Raw genomic sequence first — 23,140 nt, 5'->3', positions numbered from 1 at the left:
TATGTATGCATACATGCATGCATGTGTGTATGTATGCATGCATGCATGCATGCATGCATGCATGTATGTATGTATGTACAATATGTATGTATGTATGCATGTGTGTATGATTTTATATAATACCCCACTGACTGTAAGAAAACCCGCAGAGAAGGAACTCACCATTCTTATGATAACCATAGGTAAACGTACTGTCCGGAATCTCCGCTCTCATGACTGAAAATACGAGAAAACAGGCCTAATTCACTAAACTCTTGCAACTGCGATCTCGCAGTGCAATGCTAAAAGACTTGCAAAGAGGATGCTTTGTTGTCTAGCAGAGACTAAGAGACCTTTGTGAATTAGGCCAAACTATGCATGGCCCTTGTTGTTTTTGTTTCTTTGTTTGTTGTGTTTCTTTGTTTGTTGTTTTTGTTCGTTTGTTTGTTGTTGTTTTATTATTATTATTTGAATAAACAACGTTTGCTTGAGATGTGACACTCAATCCCACAATGTTGTTGGTGTGTGCAGATTGCCTAGAGTTCGCCTCCGCCTGTAGATAATTTCTGGAATGGCTCCACAAGTGATTCTGCTAACAATAATCATCGGCATTACGGGTAGGGGAAGGGAACTCTTTTTTACGTGCCCATATCCCGAAGGTTCAGGCACGCCCACCCCGGATTTAGTCTCTGACTTCGCCAGTGACCAATTCCGGGGCAGGAGGGGGAGGGGAAGTGGGAATTGGGGGATATTTTATGTGCATCATCCCACAGACAGAATAACACATATCACGGTCCTTGATACACCCGTCGTGGTGCACTGACTGGAAGAAGAAGGGAATGTTTTATTTAACGACGCACTGAACACATTTTATTTACGGTTATATGGCGTCGCATATATGGTTAAAGACCACACATATTGAGGAAGGAAACCCGCTGTCGCCACTTCATGGGCTACTCTTTTTCGATTAGCAGCAAGGGAACTTTTATGTGCATCATCCCACAGACAGGATAACACATATCACGGCCTTTGATATACCAGTCGTGGTGCACTGACTGGAGCGAGAAATAGCCCAATGGTCCCACCGACGGGGATTGATCCCAGACCGACCGCGCATCAAGCGAACGTTTTACCACTGGGATACGTCCCACCTCAAATTGCTTAGTCTATCTGAGACATTAATGTCATGGCAGCACTATACACACTGTATGCGTGGTATGTCACTAGAGATTTGAGTCTAGACTCTAACACTTTTTATAAGCACGGACCCTGGACGCAAACCTCCAATGACGTCACGCGCATTATTTTTTCTTGTATGGCGTTGCCATAATAAAGTTCTAAACGTTTGATAAGCGCGGGTTCAGGCTTCGGTGCAGTGTAAATGTAGCCCACAATGACCTACTTATGGCATGCTTTCCCAGGGTGTACTACTCTGCCTCTTGGTCATGCACTATAACATGTGGATGGTACAATATTTGCCTTACAACACGTAGATGACAGTGATTTACAATCAATATAATGTTTCCATAAAGTAATACACATTATTTTAATGACCCTACTTCACAGAGTGGACGAAAAGTGTGCGGGGGTGGGGTTAGACTAGCTGTGGCGAGCAAAGTTTCTAGTGGGTTCGGTTCATGCTTCGCCGAAAAAAAACCCCGAAGGAAATAATAAGAAATAATAAGGTCTCACTACACAGATGTCATCTGCCATTGAAACCCATGTTAAATTGCCAAACTTCAAACGAAGATTGCCAATAGAACGGGTTCTCGTTGGCACTAACAACATACAGCATTGCGAACATACATTATATAAGCATTTATTTTCACTCCAAAATTGAGAACATTTCCGTCTCAGTTTTTTTGCTATATGACCGCATCTGGCTGTAGTACCGGTCCGAACAGGTGGTTCATTAACCGACCGGCTGTCACTTGCGCTGTACACCCATGTTCCAAAAGGTCGATGCACAATATTACAAAATAACATGGGCAAAATACAGCCAGAAGGCTTACCATTAAACATACATATGAATACACATACAAGTGAATATGTAAACCATAACGTGTGTCACAATTAGGAACTATTGCGGACCGTCATCAATGAACTCTCACCCAGAAGTGATCTGTGTAGTGAGACCTAAGGAATTGGGAATTTGGAGCGAGGTGTGTTTCGACGCCCAGAACCTACCCCACCCCCAACCCTCACACGCGCCTGTACTATAAGTTACAGCGAACACCAGGGGTATGTTCATGTGGGCAATCGATTGCGGTCGCTCGCTAGACTGTTTCTTGCGCCTAACTTGAGATACATGTGATATGATGGAAGACGATAGTACCAGTCGAATAGTTCGCCAGCGCCTGACCTTCCGAACACCCTACTGATGTCATCACTGTCAGAACAGATTCATGAGCGCAAACGTTAAAAGTTTGTTTTGTGTAACGACACCACTAAAGCACATTGATTTATTAATCATCGGCTATTGGATGTCAAAACATTTGGCAATTCTGGCATATAGTCTTAGAGAAGAAACCCGCTACATGTTCTATTAGTAGCAAGGGATATATTATATGCATCATCCTACATACAGGATAACACATACTACGACCGTTGATATGTCAGTCGTGGTGCACTGGTTGGAACAAGAAATAGCCCAATGGGTCCACCGACGGGGATCGATCCTAGACCGACCTCGCATCAGGCTAGCGCTTCACCACTGGGCTACGCCCCGCCCTCATGAATGCAAGTCAACGCAACGATTTAAATTTCCAATGAGCTTTTTCTTGTGCAGGTTTACGTGTGTGTGTAACCACAGGCGAAGTCATGGCGAAATACCCGACAGTTACTGATGGGAGCAGTCACCATATTGTCAAAATATCATTTTCACTCTGTCTTGTGCACATATACAATTTTGAAAATCTTGAAGGTTCTGTCTTACAGATTTACAACGATTTTATTATAAACAAAAACAACTCACCTTGTAACTTTTGCTCATGGACACTTGGAAGGAAATCGTCTGTTACCGGCATGTTTGAATTTTGTTCAAATTCCGGACCAGAGTTTGATCCTGTTATCCATATTATATGAGAGAGAGAGAGAAAAAGAGAGAATTTATAACTTGACGACTTGCTCAAAAGTTAAAACAACAAGAGAATTTATAACTTAACGACTTGCTCAAAAGTTAAAACAACAAGAGAATATATAACTTGACGATCTACTCAAAAGTTAAAACAAAACGTTAACACGATATGCAACTGTTGTCTAGAAGGAATAATTTGAATGTCTCCTCTTGTTTTTCAAATCGTTCAATAGAAACGTTTCATGTGAGAAACATTCAACAAGACAATACAGATTTCTTTTTAAAATACTCAATGTCCTAATTTAGAGAGAGAGAGAGAGAGAGAGAGAGAGAGAGAGAGAGAGAGAGAGAGAGAGAGAGAGAGAGAGAGAGAGAGCGATATTACTGGAAGAACGTGTATCTGATTTGCTGACACTGACTCTTGAAGCCACATGAAGCTTGGGAATGAACTTTGATAGATTACTGGAAGAAAGTGTACCTGGTTTGCTGACATTGACTCTTGAAGCCAGCTTGGCCTACGAATGAACTTTGATAGATTACTGGAAGAAAGTGTACCTGGTTTGCTGACATTGACTCTTGAAGCCAGCTTGGCCTACGAATGAACTTTGATAGATTACTGGAAGAAAGTGTACCTGGTTTGCTGACATTGGCTCTTGAAACCATACGAAGCAAGGTTGAGCTTTGATATATTACTGGAAGAACATGTACCTGGTTTGCTGCCATTGGCTCGTGCTGCCAGTTCGGCTTGGGACTGAACCCTAATTGATTCCTGGAAGGCTGGGTCAGACATCATCCTCGATATCTGAATCGACATGTTGCTCCACCGCTTGTCTCGAAGCTGTGGAATAAATGAATCAATCACTCAACCAATGGATGAATTCAATAAATGAATGAACGAATGAATGAACGAATGGATGAGTGAATTATTCAATCTCCGTTGCATTCATTGCAACATAACGTCATTCCATTGGACCAGACGTAACAACTGGAGTTTATTCATTTAAGAGTTAACTGCAATTATGTTTTGGTTCATGCAAGTATGAACCGACAAAACGATGTGTACACTGTATGACACCGCGTATGAAGCCGTTCTCACATAAGTTTTTTTTTGTGTGTGTGGTTTTTTTTTTTTGTGTTTTTTTTTTTTTGTTGTGTTTTTTGGGGGGGGGGTTGGGGGGGTGGGTGGGTTTTTTTTTTTTTCATATCCAGATGAACGTAAAAGAACTAACAGACGATACTTTAATTAAGAATTGATCGCAATTATTTTTTAGTATGACTCCGCGTAGACGTTCATACAAAAGTGTGTACATCGTTTTTTCAGTTCATACATTACTTACATCAACCAAAAAATAACTGCGGTCAAATCTTAAAATTAAATTTATATGCATACTATAACAATACATAACTGAATGTATTTTGAGGCGTGACTTAATTTTTTCCGGTTCATCGAGATATGAACGAAAAAAGTAAGCACCTCTGACCAATCAGATTGCCGTAAAGTGTATAGACAATTTAATTATTTAAATTTAAATCATACTTGCTAATAATGACACTAAAATTTCATATTTATTTTGAATTATTTTTGGTTCATAAACAATGACGCTCAATAACTTGAATAAGACATCTTGCCCATATAACATGACGTCATCAGATATGACGTTCCCTGGCGACGTAATTTTTACGTTCATCGAGAAATGAACAGACTCTAGTTGCTACGTCTGGACCAATGGGGTGACGTTATGTTATAATGAAAAAAGTTAAAGTTTGTTTTGTTTAACGACACTACTGGAGTACATTGATCAATTAATCATCGGCTATTGGTTGTCAAACATTTGGTAATGCTGACTTGTAGTCATCGGAGAAAACCCGCTACATTTTTCCTAATGCAGCAAGGGATCTGTTATATGCACCATCCCACAGTCCAGACTGTTGTGGTGCACTGGTTAGAACAAGAAAAAACCCAAATTAGCTGAATGGATCCATCGAGGTGGTTCGATCCTGCGACGCAAGCACCCCAAGCGAGTACTCAGCCGACTGAGGTAAATGCCGCGCCGCATCCCCCTGACTATGAATTGCTCTTGCCTTGATGTCTTTGTTTTACCTATGTAATCAAGTAATTTATGTTCTGTAAAATGTGCATTACATTTTATGACCAGACTCGGTGGCGCAGTGGTTAAGCCACCAGACTACAGGCTGGTAGGTACAGGGTTTCGCAGCCCGATACCGGCTGCAATCCAGAGCGAGTTCTTAAGGGCTCAATGGGTAGGTGTAAGGCCACTACACCCTCTTCTGTCTTACTAACCACTAACCAACTAACAACTAACCCACTGTCATGGACAGACATCCCAGATAGCTGAGGTGTGTGCCCAGGACAACGTGCTTGAACTTTAATTGGATATTAGCAGGAAAATAAGTTGCATCCCATTCTCCATTGGTGCATGTATCAACAGATGTCTGAACATAAAATCGATTACAACTTTGCAAACATTAGACACTATGAAATGCCTTGATAACAGTAACACCATATAAGCTCAGGTACATGTATACAGATATTAAAACTAACTTTGCCAATACATGTATATGATACCTACTAGGGTCTCCACGAGTACTCGTGCACGGGCCGGCCTAGTCTAGCAAGACTCGAGTCCGTTCACAGGACTCGAATACCCGTGCAAGGAAGAGAACTCTCATTAATAATATATACTCTTAAAAAAAAGTAGGGTAACCTAAAATATTAATGTTAATATCAACTATTAGACCGAACATACGTTTTACCCACACATATCCTAGTAAAGAACGTTCAGGTCTGTTTATCAACACACCGAAACACATTCTATAGTTTGCACGTGCATCACGCAGTTGCCCCGCACATATGCATGGGATGTCATTCTCGATTTTGTCAATTTCCAGGAAGGTCGATTAATCACTGTTGTATATTATTTCTGTCAATCTTTTTCATTCTGTTGATCATACAGTTGTTATTGTTTTCTTTTTAGTCATTTTTATTGTTTGAATTTGCGATTTACTGATATTGATAAAAAAAAACCCGTCAACTTTTAAATTTCACTTCTGACCCCATTCGTCCTTCAAGATCTTTGGTAGTCATAAAACCTACTGTAATACTGAACTACCGGTTATAATGTTACAGCTAATATACCTTACAATTGTAGCAATTGTAAATTCTTATTAGAGTTCCCCTACTGTTTTTTGAAGAGTATATTTACGTCATTTTGCCATATGCTTGCCACCGGTTACATTATAGGGTTATGAAATATGAAGGGAAAACAAAATAAAGGCAAAATGTGTGGAATGCATGATTTGGCATCCATGTACAGCGCTGGAATTAAAATGCACGATGTTATTTTACTTTATACCTTAGTTTTATTATCATCTAGTATAAGTGTCGGGTATTCGGGTCCGAGTCGAGTTTCACCCTCGAGGCCCTAACACCTACCTTGAAGGAAATGTTTTTATTTAACGACGCACTCAACACATTTTATTTACGGTTATATGGCGTCAGACATATGGTTAAGGACCACACAGATATTGAGAGAGGAAACCCGCTGTTCCCACTTCATGGGCTACTTTTTTTCGATTAGCAGCGAGGAATCTTTTATATGCACCATCCCACAGACAGGGTACTTTATACCACGGCCTCTGATATGCCAGCCGTGGTGCACTGGCTGGAACGAGAAATAGTAATACCTACCTTGAATGCAGCTTCCATATCTCGTTTATTATTTATCATACAGTTGCGTTGATTGGGTCGGGGGAGACGTAGAGGGTCGTTCTTGCCAAAAGAATGGCACATTAACAACCTGCAAGTAACAAGTCAGATTTGTGACTTGTATTTAGTACATGACAGACAGACATACAGACAAACAGGACAGACAGATGAACAGACAGTCGGACAGACAGACGACTAACCAGTTACAATTGAGATTCATTGAACTGAACGTAGGGTTAGATATGAGGTGGTCTATGACTAACACGCAGCAGATGGAAATCATACAGACATACGGACAGGACATACAGAGATACGGACAGGACATACAGAGATACGGACAGGACATACAGAGATACGGACAGAATATACACATACGGACAGGACATACAGAGATACGGACAGGACATACAGACATACGGACGGACAGGACATACAGACATACGGACGGACAGGACATACAGAGATACGGACAGGACAAGTGTGACGAGGTGGTATTTTAGTGATTTTAAGCTATTGCACTGCACTGTACACAAATGTACATGCACTGAGTTTTAATCAGTGGGTTTATACTTTGGATCAGAACAGAACAGAACAGACGTTTATTACGCTCAGGCCGTTACACAAATAGCATATGAGAAACATACAATGCCAATATTTTACAGTGACAAGACGGGTTTTACAGGAAATAATAAGATATTGTAGAATAGTATAATGATAATATGCTATACTGAGCAACAGAAGAACTGACCTATGACACTGACCAGGGCCCTGCTATTGGCTAATTCTAAACTATGACACAGACCAGGGCCCTGCTATTGGCTAATTCTAAACTATGACACCTGCTATTGGCTAATTCTAAACTATGACACAGACCAGGGCCCTGCTATTGGCTAATTGTAAACTATGACACCTGCTATTGGCTAATTGTAAACTATGACACCTGCTACTGGCTAATTCTAAACTATGACACAGACCAGGGCCCTGCTATTGGCTAATTGTAAATTATGACACCTGCTATTGGCTAATTCTAAACTATGACACCTGCTATTGGCTAATTCTAAACTATGACACCTGCTATTGGCTAATTCTAAACTATGACACAGACCAGGGCCCTGCTATTGGCTAATTGTAAATTATGACACCTGCTATTGGCTAATTCTAAACTATGACACCTGCTATTGGCTAATTCTAAACTATGACACCTGCTATTGGCTAATTCTAAACTATGACACCTGCTATTGGCTAATTCTAAACTATGACACAGACCAGAGCCCTGCTATTGGCTAATTCTAAACTATGACACCTGCTATTGGCTAATTCTAAACAATGACACCGACCAGGGCCCTGCTATTGGCTAATTCTAAACTATGACACAGACCAGGGCCCTGCTATTGGCTAATTCTAAACTATGACACCGACCAGGGCCATGCTATTGGCTAATTCTAAACTATGTCACCGACCAGGGCCCTGCTATTGGCTAATTCTAAACTATTACACCGACTAGGGCCCTGCTATTGGCTAATTCTAAACTATGACATCGACCAGGGCCCTGCTATTGGCTAATTCTAAACTATGACATCGACCAGGGCCATGCTATTGGCTAATTCTAAACTATGTCACCGACCAGGGCCCTGCTATTGGCTAATTCTAAACTATGGCACCGACCAGGGCCCTGCTATTGGCTAATTCTAAACTATGACACAGACCAGGGCCCTGCTATTGGCTAATTCTAAACTATGACACAGACCAGGGCCCTGCTATTGGCTAATTCTAAACTATGACACCTGTTATTGGCTAATTCTAAACTATGACACCTGCTATTGGCTAATTCTAAACTATGACACCTGCTATTGGCTAATTCTAAACTATGGCACTGACCAGGGCCCTGCTATTGGCTAATTCTAAACTATGACACAGACCAGGGCCCTGATATTGGCTAATTCTAAACTATGACACCTGTTATTGGCTAATTCTAAACTATGACACCTGCTATTGGCTAATTCTAAACTATGACACCGACCAGGGCCCTGCTATTGGCTAATTCGGCTAAGCCAATATGTGGCTAATTACTCGTTTTAAAAACCTTACCTGGCAAGCAGACATTTTTTTCCTTCTCCGAAAATTCGCCATCTTTGAAATCCTAAGGTTAGTTTTTTGTATCTTTAATTCTTTATACTAATATGCATAAAGTCAAATACAACTAAGAAGTAATTATAGTTTTGTAAATGATAGCTAGTATTTAATATAAATATGTATGAAGATTTAGACATAAAAGTGTAAAAGTATTTTTCATTATATTGTGAATGTAACTTAGTTTGGATTCTTTATTAATATTTTGTTATATGCATTGAGAATATATGTTACCTTGGATTATTTATTAATGTTTTGTTATATGCATTGAGAATATATGTTACCTTGGATTATTTATTAATATTTTGTTATACGCATTGAGAATATATGTTACCTTGGATTATTTATTAATATTTTGTTATATGCATTGAGAATATATGCAATCTAATTAAAATTAGCTCCACTATTACATGTGGATCTAACAGCAGCCAGTTGGAGCTCATGTCCACCAATCAAAATAATTTGAAAACATTCCGAATTATCCTGAGGGTATACGACATGTTTCATGTGAATTACGAATGTCTTATTTAGACCAGTAGAACTAATTTTAATCAGATTGCTAACAACACTGCGTAGTCTCCAATGTCCAGGTAACATTTCGTCTGTAAATAATAATTTAAATATTGACCAATCACACTTCGCCTTTTATAACGATATTTGGGAGTATACAAATTCTAAAAATATCGGGCGAGTCTATTTTAGTGGCCGCAGTACTGCGAACCATACCAATACGTACGGGATGGGTTATCAGTCTTCAATTTTACATTACAAATTATTTATTTATTAAAAAAACCCTAAAAACTAAATCAGTCTTCAGTTTTACATTACAAATTATTTATTTTATAAAATAAAACATGTTTTAAGGCATTCGTAATTCAAATGAAACATGTATACCCTCAGGATAATTCGGAATGTTTTCAAATTATTTTTAAATCACTGGCATGATTCTGCAAGTAAGGTTTTGATTTGTGGAAATGAGCTCCAACTGGCTGCTGTTAGATCCACATGTAATAGTGGAGCTAATTTTAATTAGATTGGAATATATGTTACCTTGGATTATTTATTAATGTTGCATTAATAAATATTCAGTTACATGCTCGGGGTAGCGCTTATTCAATTAGTATATCAGATATTTAGTTAGTTTTCTTCATTAATATTCAAGAGTATATTCTAACTTTCGCTAAACATACTGCAGAAAGTATATTTGTATAATATATGCCGAAGTGTGTATAATCGTTTTATGTGGTTTTTTAAAGATTATTATTGTTTTACAGTGTTTTTGTGATAAGACAACCCTCAAATAAAGAACCCTATATACATCAAATTGCTTCCGTCGTTTGTTGACAATTAGCGATCGTAACAGAAGCAGATATACAGAGATAGGGACAGGACAAGCAGACATACAGAGATAGGGACAGGACAAACAGACATACGGAGACCGGGACAGGGCAAGTAGACATACAGAGATCGGGACAGGGCAAGTAGACATACAGAGATAGGGACATGACAAGCAGACATACAGAGATAGGGACAGGGCAAGTAGACATACAGAGATAGAGACAGGACAAAAGACATACGGAGACCGGGACAGGGCAAGTAGACATACAGAGATCGGGACAGGGCAAGCAGACATACAGAGATACGGACTGGACAAGATGAAATACAGACACTAACTGAACAAGAAGACAAAGAGACAAGCAGACATACAGAGATACGGGCGAGAGAGAGAGAGAGAGAGAGAGAGAGAGAGAGAGAGAGAGAGAGAGAGAGAGAGAGAGAGAGAGAGGTCTGTGGCCGATAGAGAGAGGGAGGGGGGAGACTAACCAGTTAGAGGTGAGAATCATGGAGCGACACGCGGGGTCGGCTCTCAGCAGGTCTGTGACCGTCACGCAATAGATGAGCTCGGCCTGCGACATGAACGGGAAGCGGACACACTTCATGACCCGGGTGAGGTGCGTGAGGCGGCGGTTGACGTCGTACACCACCCACTTGAGGCCGGTCCAGAAGACGTCGAGCTCGGCGATGAGGACGAGGTCGTCGTGCGACAGGATCTTGCAGAGGGTGTCCACGTCCAAGTCGACGAAGTCGTCGGCGTCGAAGAGGCTGACGTAGTGCGCCAGGACGGTGCTGAAGGCGAGGTTGAAGACCGACGTGTCCTTCTCCGCGCCGTGCCCCAGGATGTGCAGAGCCTGGTATGGGTCGACGTTCTCCATGTAGCGCTGACACCTAACAATACAGAGCAATACAGAACAATACAATACAGAAAAATACAATACAATACAAATGCAATACAATAGGGGGAGAAGAGCCTGGTGTGGGTCCATATCCTCCATATAGTACTGACATCTAACAATACAGCACAGTACGATACGATACGATACGATACAATACAATACAATACAATATGATGAGCAGTGTGTGGTGTGGGTCAACGTTCTCCAAGTGGTACTGACATTTAACATGGAGAATGTGGGCAGTGCTTGGTGTGTTTCCACATTCTCCATAAAATCAATATAATACAATACAATACAATACACAATATAGTCATGTACAATATAATACAGTCCAGTTCAGTCCAATACAATAGAATACAGTACAGTACAGTACAGTACAGTACAGTACAGTACAGTACAGTACAGTACAGTACAGTACAATACCATACCATACAACACAACACAACACAACACAACAACACAAGACAACATTATATGAATCGTTTTAACAATCTTCGGTGACGTAGTGGCTAAGCCATACAATATACAGGCTGCGTGACAGGTGGCGGGTTCGTATTCCAGTACGGGCAAGCCATGCAATATACAGGCTGCGTGACAGGTGACGGGTTCGTATTCCAGTACCGTCAAACCATGCAATATACAGGCTGCGTGACAGGTGACGGGTTTGTATTCCAGTACGGGCAAGCCATGCAATATACAGGCTGCGTGACAGGTGACGGGTTTGTATTCCAGACGGGAAAGCCATGCAATATACAGGCTGCGTGACAGGTGACGGGTTCGTATTCCAGTACGGGCAAGCCATGCAATATACAGGCTGCGTGACAGGTGACGGGTTAGTATTCCAGTACGGGCAAGCCATGCAATATACAGGCTGCGTGACAGGTGACGGGTTCGTATTCCAGACGGGAAAGCCATGCAATATACAGGCTGCGTGACAGGTGACGGGTTCGTATTCCAGTACGGGCCATTGTCGTAGCAAAGATTTTGTACTGGAAGGCACTCACATTGGAGGTGGGGGAGATCCACACTGTCTACGAGACTGTTAATTCCCGTTTTTACGCGTGTTATAGGAAATATGAAAGATGGTGTGTGTGTGTGTGGAGGAGGGGGGGGGGGGGTAGGGGGTGATTGGATGGGAGACAGGACCTTCATGCTACCTGACTAACCAAGTGGTACGAGATCCAACCCAGATGTCCATGGGGTAGACTAGGAGACTCGCCCCTCCCCCTAAATATATTCCAGAGCCTCTTTATTCTGGCAAGTTTCATTGTGTTGCCATTTTCATGAGATGACCCATGTGCCCTTCCTCTCTTCCCCCCACCCCTACACCAAAATATTTCGTGGATCTGCCCCTGGTATACAGCGTATTTTTTTTCTCTCACTAGTCATTACGTTATGCTCTGGACAGACAGCTCATATAGGTTTCACTACACAGTTAACTTCCGGGTTAGAGTTGATTGATCACGGTCCACTATAGTTTCTAATTGTGACACATGTTATGGTTCACATATTCACTTCCAGGAAATGGTGAAGAATTAAAACAATATGTGTGTTTGATGGTAAGCCTTCTGGCTGTATTTTGCCCATGTTATTTTGTAATATTGTGCATTGACCTTTTGGTACATGGGTGTATAGCGAAAGAGACACCCGGACTGAATCGGTTAATGAACCACCTATTCGGACCGTACTACAGCCAGATGCGGTCATGTAGCAAAAATATGAGACGGAAATGTTCTCAATTTTGGAATGAAAATAAATGCTTATATAATGTATGTTCGCAATGGTGTATGTTGTATGTTTAACATGGGTTTCAATGGCAGATGGCATCTGTGTTGTGAGACCATAGTTCAGAGCAATCTTGTTTGACCTTGAATAAGATATATGCACACACGAAAAAACTAAACAAAACTGAAATGGTTACCTCTTTAGCAAGTTGGGAACCTTAAGCTGTTCAGCCGCTAGAAGCAACTCGCCGACGTTGTCACAGTTAAGATCGACGTCACCGGTGTACACGTATTGCAGAAATGACTGGAAGGCATCCACGGTAACGTTCTCCAGTTTTAGTTCTATGGGTAGTTTCTGCTTGTTGGGAATATTTCCCAAGATGTCGGCAAAAAATCTGCTGAAGCAGGCAAGGACGTGGCGGTGGGCTGAGAAAAGCTGAAATGTAATGTTGCTGTCGTTGTTGTTGTTGTTGTTGATGATGATAATTATGTGACATATTGATGATGATAATACTAATAATGGTTATGGTGAATGTGTCGATGATGTTGTGAGTCCTGTGTCATCATTGTGATGATAATTGTGGTTGTTATTGTTGTTGATGATGGTGATGATGATGGTGGTGTCGTTAAACAAAACAAACAGCGTAGGACTTGGCAAGCTGCCATGCCCGTTCTACTTTCAAATCCGTTCTTGGTATTAATGCCCTGGATGTCTAGAGAATCAGCTGTCGTGTCCACACTATTTTCAAATCATGTCTTGGTATTAACGAAATCAACGTCCTCTAGTGGTGTCGTTAAACAAAACAAACTTTGGTATTAACGTCCTGTATGTCTGGGGAGGTTGTTGTGTCCACCCTATTTTCAAATCGTGTCTTGGTATTAACGTCCTGGATGTCTTAGGAAGTTGTCTGGTCCCCACTATTTTCCAATCCTGTCTTAGTATTAACGCAATGGAAGATTTAGGTCCTGATAATCTCTTCTTTATATATTTTTGTTACCAAAAGTATAAAAAGCTATAGGTCACGGGATACATATAGTCCTCGTGCACCCCCACATAGAACTCTACTACATTGTGTTTTTTAGAAATCCTAATAATTATAATGTCCTGAACATGAAACTAACTGGCAACAGTGACAAAAGATTATAAAACTTGGGATAGTTTATGGGACACCGCAAAGAAAGTGGTGTGTAGTCACTTAATGATGTCTTAGTCATATATTTTAAGTGGATATGCTACACTAAAGCATGTCATGCGGACCAGTAGATCACGTGTTTTGATTTGAATCATGTGTGGGTATTTTGGTGCACAAAACTTAGAGGGTGCCCATTATGGTCTGACGTCAACGACAACATAACATTTTCTAGGGTACCCTCAAACACTGGTGATAAATGAGTAGTGGGTCCCAATAATTGTTTCACTGTTACCAGTTAGTTTCATGATCAGGGCATATTAGGGCTTCTAAAAAAAAAACATGATGTAGTTAAGTTGGGTGTGGGTTACATAAAGACCTTAGGTAGCCCATGGCCTACTTTATTACCCATATAAAATGTTGGTACATATCAAAGTGATACGTCGATGACGTCATCGATTGGCACACCACAACCTTACAGTTAAGTAACATAAATTAAGATCGATTATGTGTAATAAACAGGATATTAAACTCGCTAAGATAAGCTCGTGACAACTGAAAATTATTTCACTTGGGACATAACCATGATACGAAATGGAAACTCGTTTAATATCCTATAATTATTACCAGTGTCCTTATATGCACGATGACGTCAGCCATTCTCATTTAATATCCCATAATTATCACCTGTTTCCCTGTATGCACAATGACGTCAATCATTCTCGTTTAATATCCTATAATTATCACGTTTCCCTGTATGCACAATGACGTCAATAATTCTCGTTTAATATCTCATAATTATTACCTGTTTCCTTATATGCACGATGACGTCAATCATTCTCGTTTAATATACTATGATTATTACCCCGTTTCCCTATATGCACAATGACGTCAATCATTCTCGTTTAATATCCTATTATTATTACCTGTATCCCTATATATATACGATGACGTCAATCATTCTCGTTTAATATCCTATAATTATCACCTGTATCCCTATATATATACGATGACGTCAATCATTCTCGTTTAATATCCTATTATTATTATTACCTGTTTCCCTATATGCACAATGACGTCAATCATTCTGTCTTCACGCTTGAGCATCCTGATATACTCGCCCAGTTTGGAGTAGTGGTCGATCTTGTCGATTGGCAGGCTGGAGAAGTGCTCTAGAACCTGGTCGAGGCTCTCCGACTGGAAGGGCTGGTCTTTCGTGGCGCTGACCAGTCTGTCGAGATCTCTGTCCACGTCGACTAGCTCCATCTTGTTGTTGTCATAAACGACGAGGATCCGCGCGACATTACCGCGGGCGTCTGAAAACAGTCATAATATTTTATGCTGAGGTTTTTCGGTGGCACGTCTATGTTCCGAAAGTCCTCTACTTCTAAAGTTCTAACCCTAACATTTAAGAAAATGTTTACGGCAAAATAAAACTACAAAAGCAACCTACAAAAACCCATGCTGTGGAAACAAAATTCAAAAGTACTCCACCGCAAAAACGTCTAGACCCTTCCCCTAATAAAATTCCTGCTCACGCGCCTGCTAAGTCTGACTATAATTTTACCATAACTTTGACCATAAAACTCATGCTGCAATCGCATGTACTGACCAAGTTTCATAATCTCTCTCTCTCTCTCTCTCTCTCTCTCTCTCTCTCTCTCTCTCTCTCTCTCTCTCTCTCTCTCTCTCTCTATTTTAGGGAAGGGTGTTTTTCTTCTTTTCTTTTGATGTTTTCTTTTCCTTTATCATGGCCTTGCTGCTGCCACGCCATTATGGAAGTCCCCGACGCCGTTATCTACTACCGAGGCGACAAGGATCGCGGAGTCTGGGCGAGACATACAGGTGCGTGTGCAGACGGAAGGAGGTTCAAGGATGTAAACCCACCCTACTCAAAGCGAAGTTTCTTCTTTGAATATATTTTCCGAAAAGCATAACCCAAACCCCCTAAAAACGTTGCTCGTCAGTCTAGACACAACCGCCACCCCGCACGATTTTCTGCTCATGCGCATAGATAAGCGGCATATGTTCAGAAAAGTGAATGCTTGCAAACAAACTGCTTGTTGTGTGTTAAGGACGGCAGACTAGCAACATCTCCGTGAGTACTTGACTAGTCTCATTTAACAACTGATCTAGTGAGCTACCTCTGAATTCATGAATTGTGGAAATATACCACAGCAACTTCAACCAAATTACTGCAGAAAATCATTAGATAAAGTGTAAACATGGAAGCTTGTATACATCTGTTTTGCCTTTTGCCACAGTTATATATATTTTTTTATTTTTTTATTTTTTTTACGTTGGAGAGTCCAACAAATCCTTTCGGGAACGTTTGTCATGTCACTCACTCACCCACCTATGGATTGTCTGGATCCGCTACTAATTGGAAATAATTCGTAGGCGCCATAACCAATCTAATTAAAATTAGCTCCACTATTACATGAGGATCTAACACCAGCCAGTTAGAGCTCATGCCCACCAATCAAAACCTTACTTGCAGAATCCTGCCAGTGATTTAAAACTAACAACACTGTGTAGTCCCCAATGTCCAGGTAACATTTCGTCTGTAAATAATAATTTAAATATTGACCAATCACACTCCGCCTTTTATACCGTTATTTGGGAACATACAACTTCTAAAAATATCGGGCGAGTCTATTTTAGTGGCCGCAGTACAGCGAACCATACCAATACGTACGGGGTGGGTTATCACTCTTCAATTTTACATTAAAAATTATTTATTTATTGATAAAAAACCCCCAACTAAATCAGTCTTCAGTTTTACATTACAAATTATTTATTTTATAAAATAAAACATGTTTTAAGGCATTCGTAATTCACACGAAACATGTCGTATACCCTCAGGATAATTCGGAATGTTTTCAAATTATTTTTAAATCACTGGCAGGATTCTGCAAGTAAGGTTTTGATTGGTGGACATGAGCTCCAACTGGCTGGTGTTAGATCCACATGTAATAGTGGAGCTCATTTTAATTAGATTGGCGCCATGACGTAACAGAGGCCCATTTCACTAAACATCGTAAGTTTACGTCTGCTACTAGCAGTTATACCGGTCGTGCGTTTACACGTGTTTGGCATCAATTTCACGCAGAAAATTACATTACGGAAGCTGAAGTATTTTAAAGATAAAATAAAATAAAATATGTGTTCTTCTAACTATATTTGTTGAACTATAATAATATAGTAATAAGAATTGTGGTTTAGTCGTAGATTTACGTTTACATGCAAAACTAGGCTTACGATGTTTTGTGAAATTGGGTCCAGACACTGATCTATCAATGAATTACGCCCAGTTCTGAACTACTCAGACACAGTACCTCGAAACAAGTTCGGCAGACGTGAACCATCTGCTCCAATCGTTTGTCCACTAACGAAACCGCCGCTTACATCGCCATCGTAGCCCTTGGCGGGGACGTCGGTATCGGCCTTGACCCCGTTTGAAAGATTAGGTAACTGATGTCTGGTTTCAACGCTCTGGACGATGCATTCTGTCATGGGGGGAAACGTGCCGCAGTTGTTCCTAGACAGGTGAGACGGTACCTGAATCGACTCGTGCCAACTGGGTGGCATCCTGTCAGATACATCGCTGTGGTCGTTTACCAAATCCAAACTGGAAGCATCTGTAAAGTTAATTAATGTTTTGTTTGTGGGTATATATATGTATGTATGTATGTATGTATGTATGCATGTATACATGTATGTATGTATGTATGTATGTATGTATGTATGTATGTATGTATGTATGTATGTATATTTAATTATAAATTATTAATATCGCCTGGGCGTTCTATTTATAACAGTGTTTTAGAATAGACCCTCCTGCTTCTTGCGAATGGGGCAGAAGGCGTTTTCGTTCTGAATTAAAAAGAAATTATTATTATTATTTTATTTTATTATTATATTATTTTTGTTTAGGTCTCATTACACAGATCACTTCCGGGTGAGAGTTCATTGATGATCCACTATAGTTCCTAATTGTGACACCTGTTATGGTTCACATATTCAATTCTAGGAAATGGTGAAGAATTAAAACAATATGTATGTTTAATGGTAAGCCTTCTGGCTATATTTTACCCATGTTATTTTGTAATATTATGCATCGACCTTTTGGGACATGGGTGTACAGCGCAAGAGACAGCCGGTGTGAATCGGTTAATGAACCACTTGTTCGAACCGGTACTACAGCCAGATGCGGTCATATAGCAAAAAACTGAGACGGAAATGTTCTTAATTTTGGAGTGAAAATAAATGCTTATATAATGTATGTTCACAATGGTTTATGTTGTTAGTGCCAACGAGAACCCGTTCTACTGGCAATCTCCGTTTGAAGTTGGGCAATTTAACATGGGTTTCAATGGCAGATGACATCTGTGTAGTGAGACCATAATGTAAAACATGAAATTACTGTTTATCCCCCCAAAAATAGGTTTAGCAAGCCAAAATGAAAATGTACTAGTGTAGCATCCTTATAAAAGGCAATTTCATCGATGTGGATTTGAGCCAAGTTTATGTCAATTTTTTTATTTTTTTTATTTTTAGGGGTGTGTGTGTGTGTGTCAGAATCTATATTCTAGTGTTCTTACATGTAATATATAAATTGATCTGTCTAACACGGAGTTACTCATTGTAAAAGGTCAAAATTCAAGGTCACATGGTCGATATCCAAATTCACCCTAATGTCTGTAATTTTGTGCATAATGATTTTTTTCGAATGTACAGTCATAGTGACAAACAGTTTTGATGGTATTGTGAATATATAACATAGTATTCTACTATAAAAGTAGAATGTGTATCTGCCATTAATAATGTGTGGATCTTTATGCTAAAATATACAGGAAACCCCCCAGGATTTCAACACTTCACTATGAAACAAATATTGCCCATAGCTACAATTCATGAAAACTAACATTTTTAATGAACTAACTAGATAATTAGCTTCTTTGTATGTTCCCTATATCATAACTACCAACAAGGTCATACATTGCCATATAGTGGCTGTTTGTTTGATGGCCATCTATTGTGTGGATGACCAAGGAGTAACAATGTGATATAAAGTTTTATTGGATGGTATGGTGCATCTATCTTTTGGTGTATTGTTTAGACTTCAGTTACACTGGTCTAATATAGCTTTTCATGGTGTAAAAGACCCAAAATCTGTCACTAGACTTTAAGGTCTCACTACACAGATCACTTCCGGGTGAAAGTTCATTGATGACGGTCCACTATAGTTCCTTATAATGTATGTTTGCAATGGTGTATGTTGCTATTGCCAATGAGAACCCGTTCGTTTGAAGTTGGGTAATTTAACATGGGTTTCAATGGCAGATGACATCTGTGTTGTGAGACCTTAATATATTTTTATTACTTTTTTTTGTCTTTCTTTTTGTTTTTTTGCATATGAAAACATATAACGCTAATGGGTGTTGGTGGGTTTTTGACGTATACTATACATTTTGATAGGAATCGTTATCATAAAAAAATATATATTATTATTATTATTTTATTTTATTTTATTTATTAACTACCAATACGCATATGTACTCATTTGAGATATTCCCACGAAATTTGAAAACAGAAACACGTTTTAAAATGTATTTACCAAATGTGTTCATGAACATTTGTTCGCGAAAACTTGTAATTTGAGAAATTACGCCTGTGGGATATATAGACAAAACTACAGCCACGAAAACTTATATATAAGATTAAGAAGCTCATTCTAGGCACTGTATCATATTTTTAATATATCAGACCCATAAACGTCATAGGATTACTTTATGCGTGGTTGATTTGTACCATTTGTGTTTTATATGTATTCTAGGCCTATATACAGTGTTTATGCTGAATTAAAGAATAACTTGGACTGTTTGAGGTCCAGTTCCTATCAACATCCATATTCAGTAAAGTGTCTTCCCATGATAGGCCTATAGTGGTCTTAGAGGAAATCCGCTGCATTTCCCCTCTAGCAGGAAGCTATTAAGGGATCTTTTATACGCACTTTTCCACCGACAGGACACAGCGTTTATACCAGTCGTGTGTCACTGGTTATGACGGGGGTGGGGAGAGGGGAACAATCATAGAATGGATCCTCTAGCAGGAAGCTATTAAGGGATCTTTTATACGCACTTTCCCACCGACAGGACACAGCCTTTGATATACCAGTCGTGTGTCACTGGTTATGACGGGGGTGGGGAGAGGGGAACAATCATAGAATGGATCCTCTAGCAGGAAGCTATTAAGGGATCTTTTATACGCACTTTTCCACCGACAGGACACAGCGTTTATACCAGTCGTGTGTCACTGGTTATGACGGGGGTGGGGAGAGGGGAACAATCATAGAATGGATCCTCTAGCAGGAAGCTATTAAGGGATCTTTTATACACACTTTTCCACCGACAGGACACAGCGTTTATACCAGTCGTGTGTCACTGGTTATGACGGGGGTGGGGAGAGGGGAACAATCATAGAATGGATCCTCTAGCAGGACGCTATTAAGGGATCTTTTATACGCACTTTCCCACCGACAGGACACAGCCTTTATACCAGTCGTGTGTCACTGGTTATGACGGGGCTGGGGAGAGGGGAACAATCATAGAATGGATCCTCTAGCAGGACGCTATTAAGGGATCTTTTATACGCACTTTCCCACCGACAGGACACAGCCTTTGATATACCAGTCGTGTGTCACTGGTTATGACGGGGGTGGGGAGAGGGGAACAATCATAGAATGGATCCACTGAGGTGGTTCGACTAGATGCAAGTACCCCAGGCGAGCACTCCGGTATGCCTAGTTACATGCATTAAAATTCCGCCTCAAGGAAGGAAGGAAATGTTTCATTTAACGACGCACTTAACACATTTTATTTACGGTTATATGGCGTGAGACATATGGTTAAGGTATATTACAGTTCGAGCTTGAATTTGTCTTCCCCATCAATAAGTTCTACTTTTCATTCATCTAGGAACGACCCCCGTCGGTGGGCGCATTGGACTATTTCTCGTTTCAGCGAGTGCACCACGACTGGTATATCAAAGGCCATGGTATGTGTTATCCTGTCTGTGGGATTCTCCATATAAAAGATCCCTTGCTACTAATGGAAACATGTAGCGGGTTTTCTCTAAGAATATATGTCAGAATTACCAAATGTTTGACATCCAATCAATAAATCAATGTGCTCTAGTAGTGTCGTCAAACATAACAAACTTTATATCATTCATTGAGTCAGAGGGGAGGAAGGACATACCCAGTAGTAAAGTGCTCGCTTGATGCGTGGTCAGTGTAGGACCGGTTCCCGTCATTAGGCTCATTGGGCTATTTGTAGTGTAACAAAGGCCGTGGCATGTACTACCCTGTCTGTAGGATGCTACATATAAACGATCAATTGCTGCTAATCGGAAAGAATAGCCCATTTCGTGGCAGCAGCGGGTTTCTCTCATTATCTGTGTATTGCTTAATGATAGATCTAAGGAATCCTTTATACGCACTGTCCCACAGATATAAAATGTGTTGAGTGCTTCTTTAAATAAAACATTGCCTTCCTTCCTTCTATCCCACAGATAGGAAGGCATTTGATATATCAGTCGTGGAGCATCAATAGCCTACAAATAGCCTCATTGGTCCATCGACGGGGATCGATCCTAGACCAACAGCGCTTTACTACTGGGCTACGTCACACCACGAGCAGAGGGAGGGGGTGCCCCTCGTTAAAAATAACTCCCCTATATGATCATTTCTGAAGAACAGTCATATTTAACAAAATAATAGCAATGATCTCGTCCTACTTTCATTGAAAGCGAGACTGGCAGTGTGGACGGAAACTATATCGCAGCTGGAAGATTCCGTGACGAACGAGCTCGACGACGACAGATCGTGATCACTCGGAGACTGGGCGGCCATCATATTTCTGCTACAATTATTCGCTTGTTTCGTCTCCATCTCGCTGGCTTCGTACTCACAGTCTCGAGTTGCCCGGTATACGCTGTCTTCGACGTCTGCATCCACGTCCCGTGGGCGCGGTTTGTCTTGGCGATGCTTGGACCTAAACTTTTTAGAAAAACACGAAAAACATTCAGTCTTGGACATATCGGCTTCCGAACTATCCGAAACGATAGGAGGTCGGGCGTAGCTATTTATAATCATCCGTATATCCGAATCGCTCTCATGTAGTGGTAAGTTAGGAGAATATTTGTTGTTTTTCGGATTCGGAAGAAAGGTGTCCAGACCACGTTCAGGCTTTTGCAAGTCGTAGCCATATTGGTTGTTGTTGTTTCCTTCAAAAAGCTTTTTGTATTCATCGGTTTGTGCAATTGAGGAAAAATGGCCGCTGTTGTTTTTGCATAGATGGATGTCTGCTTTATTGGCATTTTCTGGTAGTTGCGAAGCCCTGGAACATCGCATTAGTCTTTTTCCAGTGGTGGGGGATGGTTTGCACTGTTCCGACAGAGGAGACAATCTATCGGCGTTTATGAACGGCGTCGAACCGTATACGTTTTGGTCTTCCGTGGGCTCGTTTGCACTAACTTCATCGGGTTCTGGAAAAGATGCTGGTGTTGTCACTAATTCTGTTTCTGAATCGAACCGAGATACATCCGTGGTTTTTTCAACCCCAGTCTTTGTGGCATTCTGCTTTTTTTTCTTCGGTTTACCATGCTTTGCTTCCCATTCAGCTTGGGGGTCCATACGATCCTTGTAAATTGCACAGAAAAAGGGCTTCTTTAAAAAATATGACACCGGCATCTTTAACAGAGCAAAACGTGTTAAGAAAAAGTCTAAAATTATCAAATATGCAAACTCATAACATGTACTACATTGCCCTGAACGAGATCATTGTTACGTAAGGGACAAGGCGATTGTTACGTCATTGCATTATTGGCGCCATCTCGGCTTTGAATCGGATATCCATCGCAGGAGTGACTGTTGTAGACCGCTAGTTGAGTTGGTGTTGTGAACTTGTGAGTGCTCACATCAGGTCATAGGTTTCATCGCGCACATTCAAAGCAAGTTGTTGTAGCACACGCCTGTCATGGGCGCAGGAAAAGGGGTTGGAGGACGGGGGGAGAGGGGATCGTCAGCGCTGTGCAAGTGCAAGAGAGCACAAGCAGTCTGCCAAGGCCGGTAGCGG

At 40.6% G+C, this 23,140-nt stretch overlaps 1 protein-coding gene across 3 annotated transcripts in view; it reads right to left on the bottom strand.

Moving 5' to 3' along the window:
* Window positions 1-22,842, bottom strand: part of LOC121369209 — a 41,400-nt gene extending 18,558 nt beyond the window's left edge. For all 3 annotated transcript variants that reach the window (XM_041494135.1, XM_041494136.1, XM_041494137.1), the window contains exons 1-9: window positions 21,801-22,842; window positions 17,339-17,641; window positions 15,054-15,316; window positions 13,068-13,306; window positions 10,737-11,138; window positions 6,765-6,873; window positions 3,764-3,893; window positions 2,954-3,043; window positions 163-216 (exon numbers count right to left, since the gene is read on the bottom strand). In XM_041494135.1, coding sequence (XP_041350069.1) covers window positions 163-216; window positions 2,954-3,043; window positions 3,764-3,893; window positions 6,765-6,873; window positions 10,737-11,138; window positions 13,068-13,306; window positions 15,054-15,316; window positions 17,339-17,641; window positions 21,801-22,755 — 2,545 coding nt within the window. In that variant the 5' untranslated portion in view covers window positions 22,756-22,842. The remainder of the gene's footprint in view (window positions 1-162; window positions 217-2,953; window positions 3,044-3,763; window positions 3,894-6,764; window positions 6,874-10,736; window positions 11,139-13,067; window positions 13,307-15,053; window positions 15,317-17,338; window positions 17,642-21,800) is intronic.
* Window positions 22,843-23,140: the final 298 nt, after the last annotated feature.

The sequence above is a fragment of the Gigantopelta aegis genome, chromosome 3, assembly GCF_016097555.1.
Source record: "Gigantopelta aegis isolate Gae_Host chromosome 3, Gae_host_genome, whole genome shotgun sequence".
Lineage (NCBI taxonomy): Eukaryota > Metazoa > Mollusca > Gastropoda > Neomphalida > Peltospiridae > Gigantopelta > Gigantopelta aegis.
The sequence above is the reverse complement of the archived record's forward strand: the minus strand, read 5'-3'. Positions and strand labels throughout refer to the sequence as shown.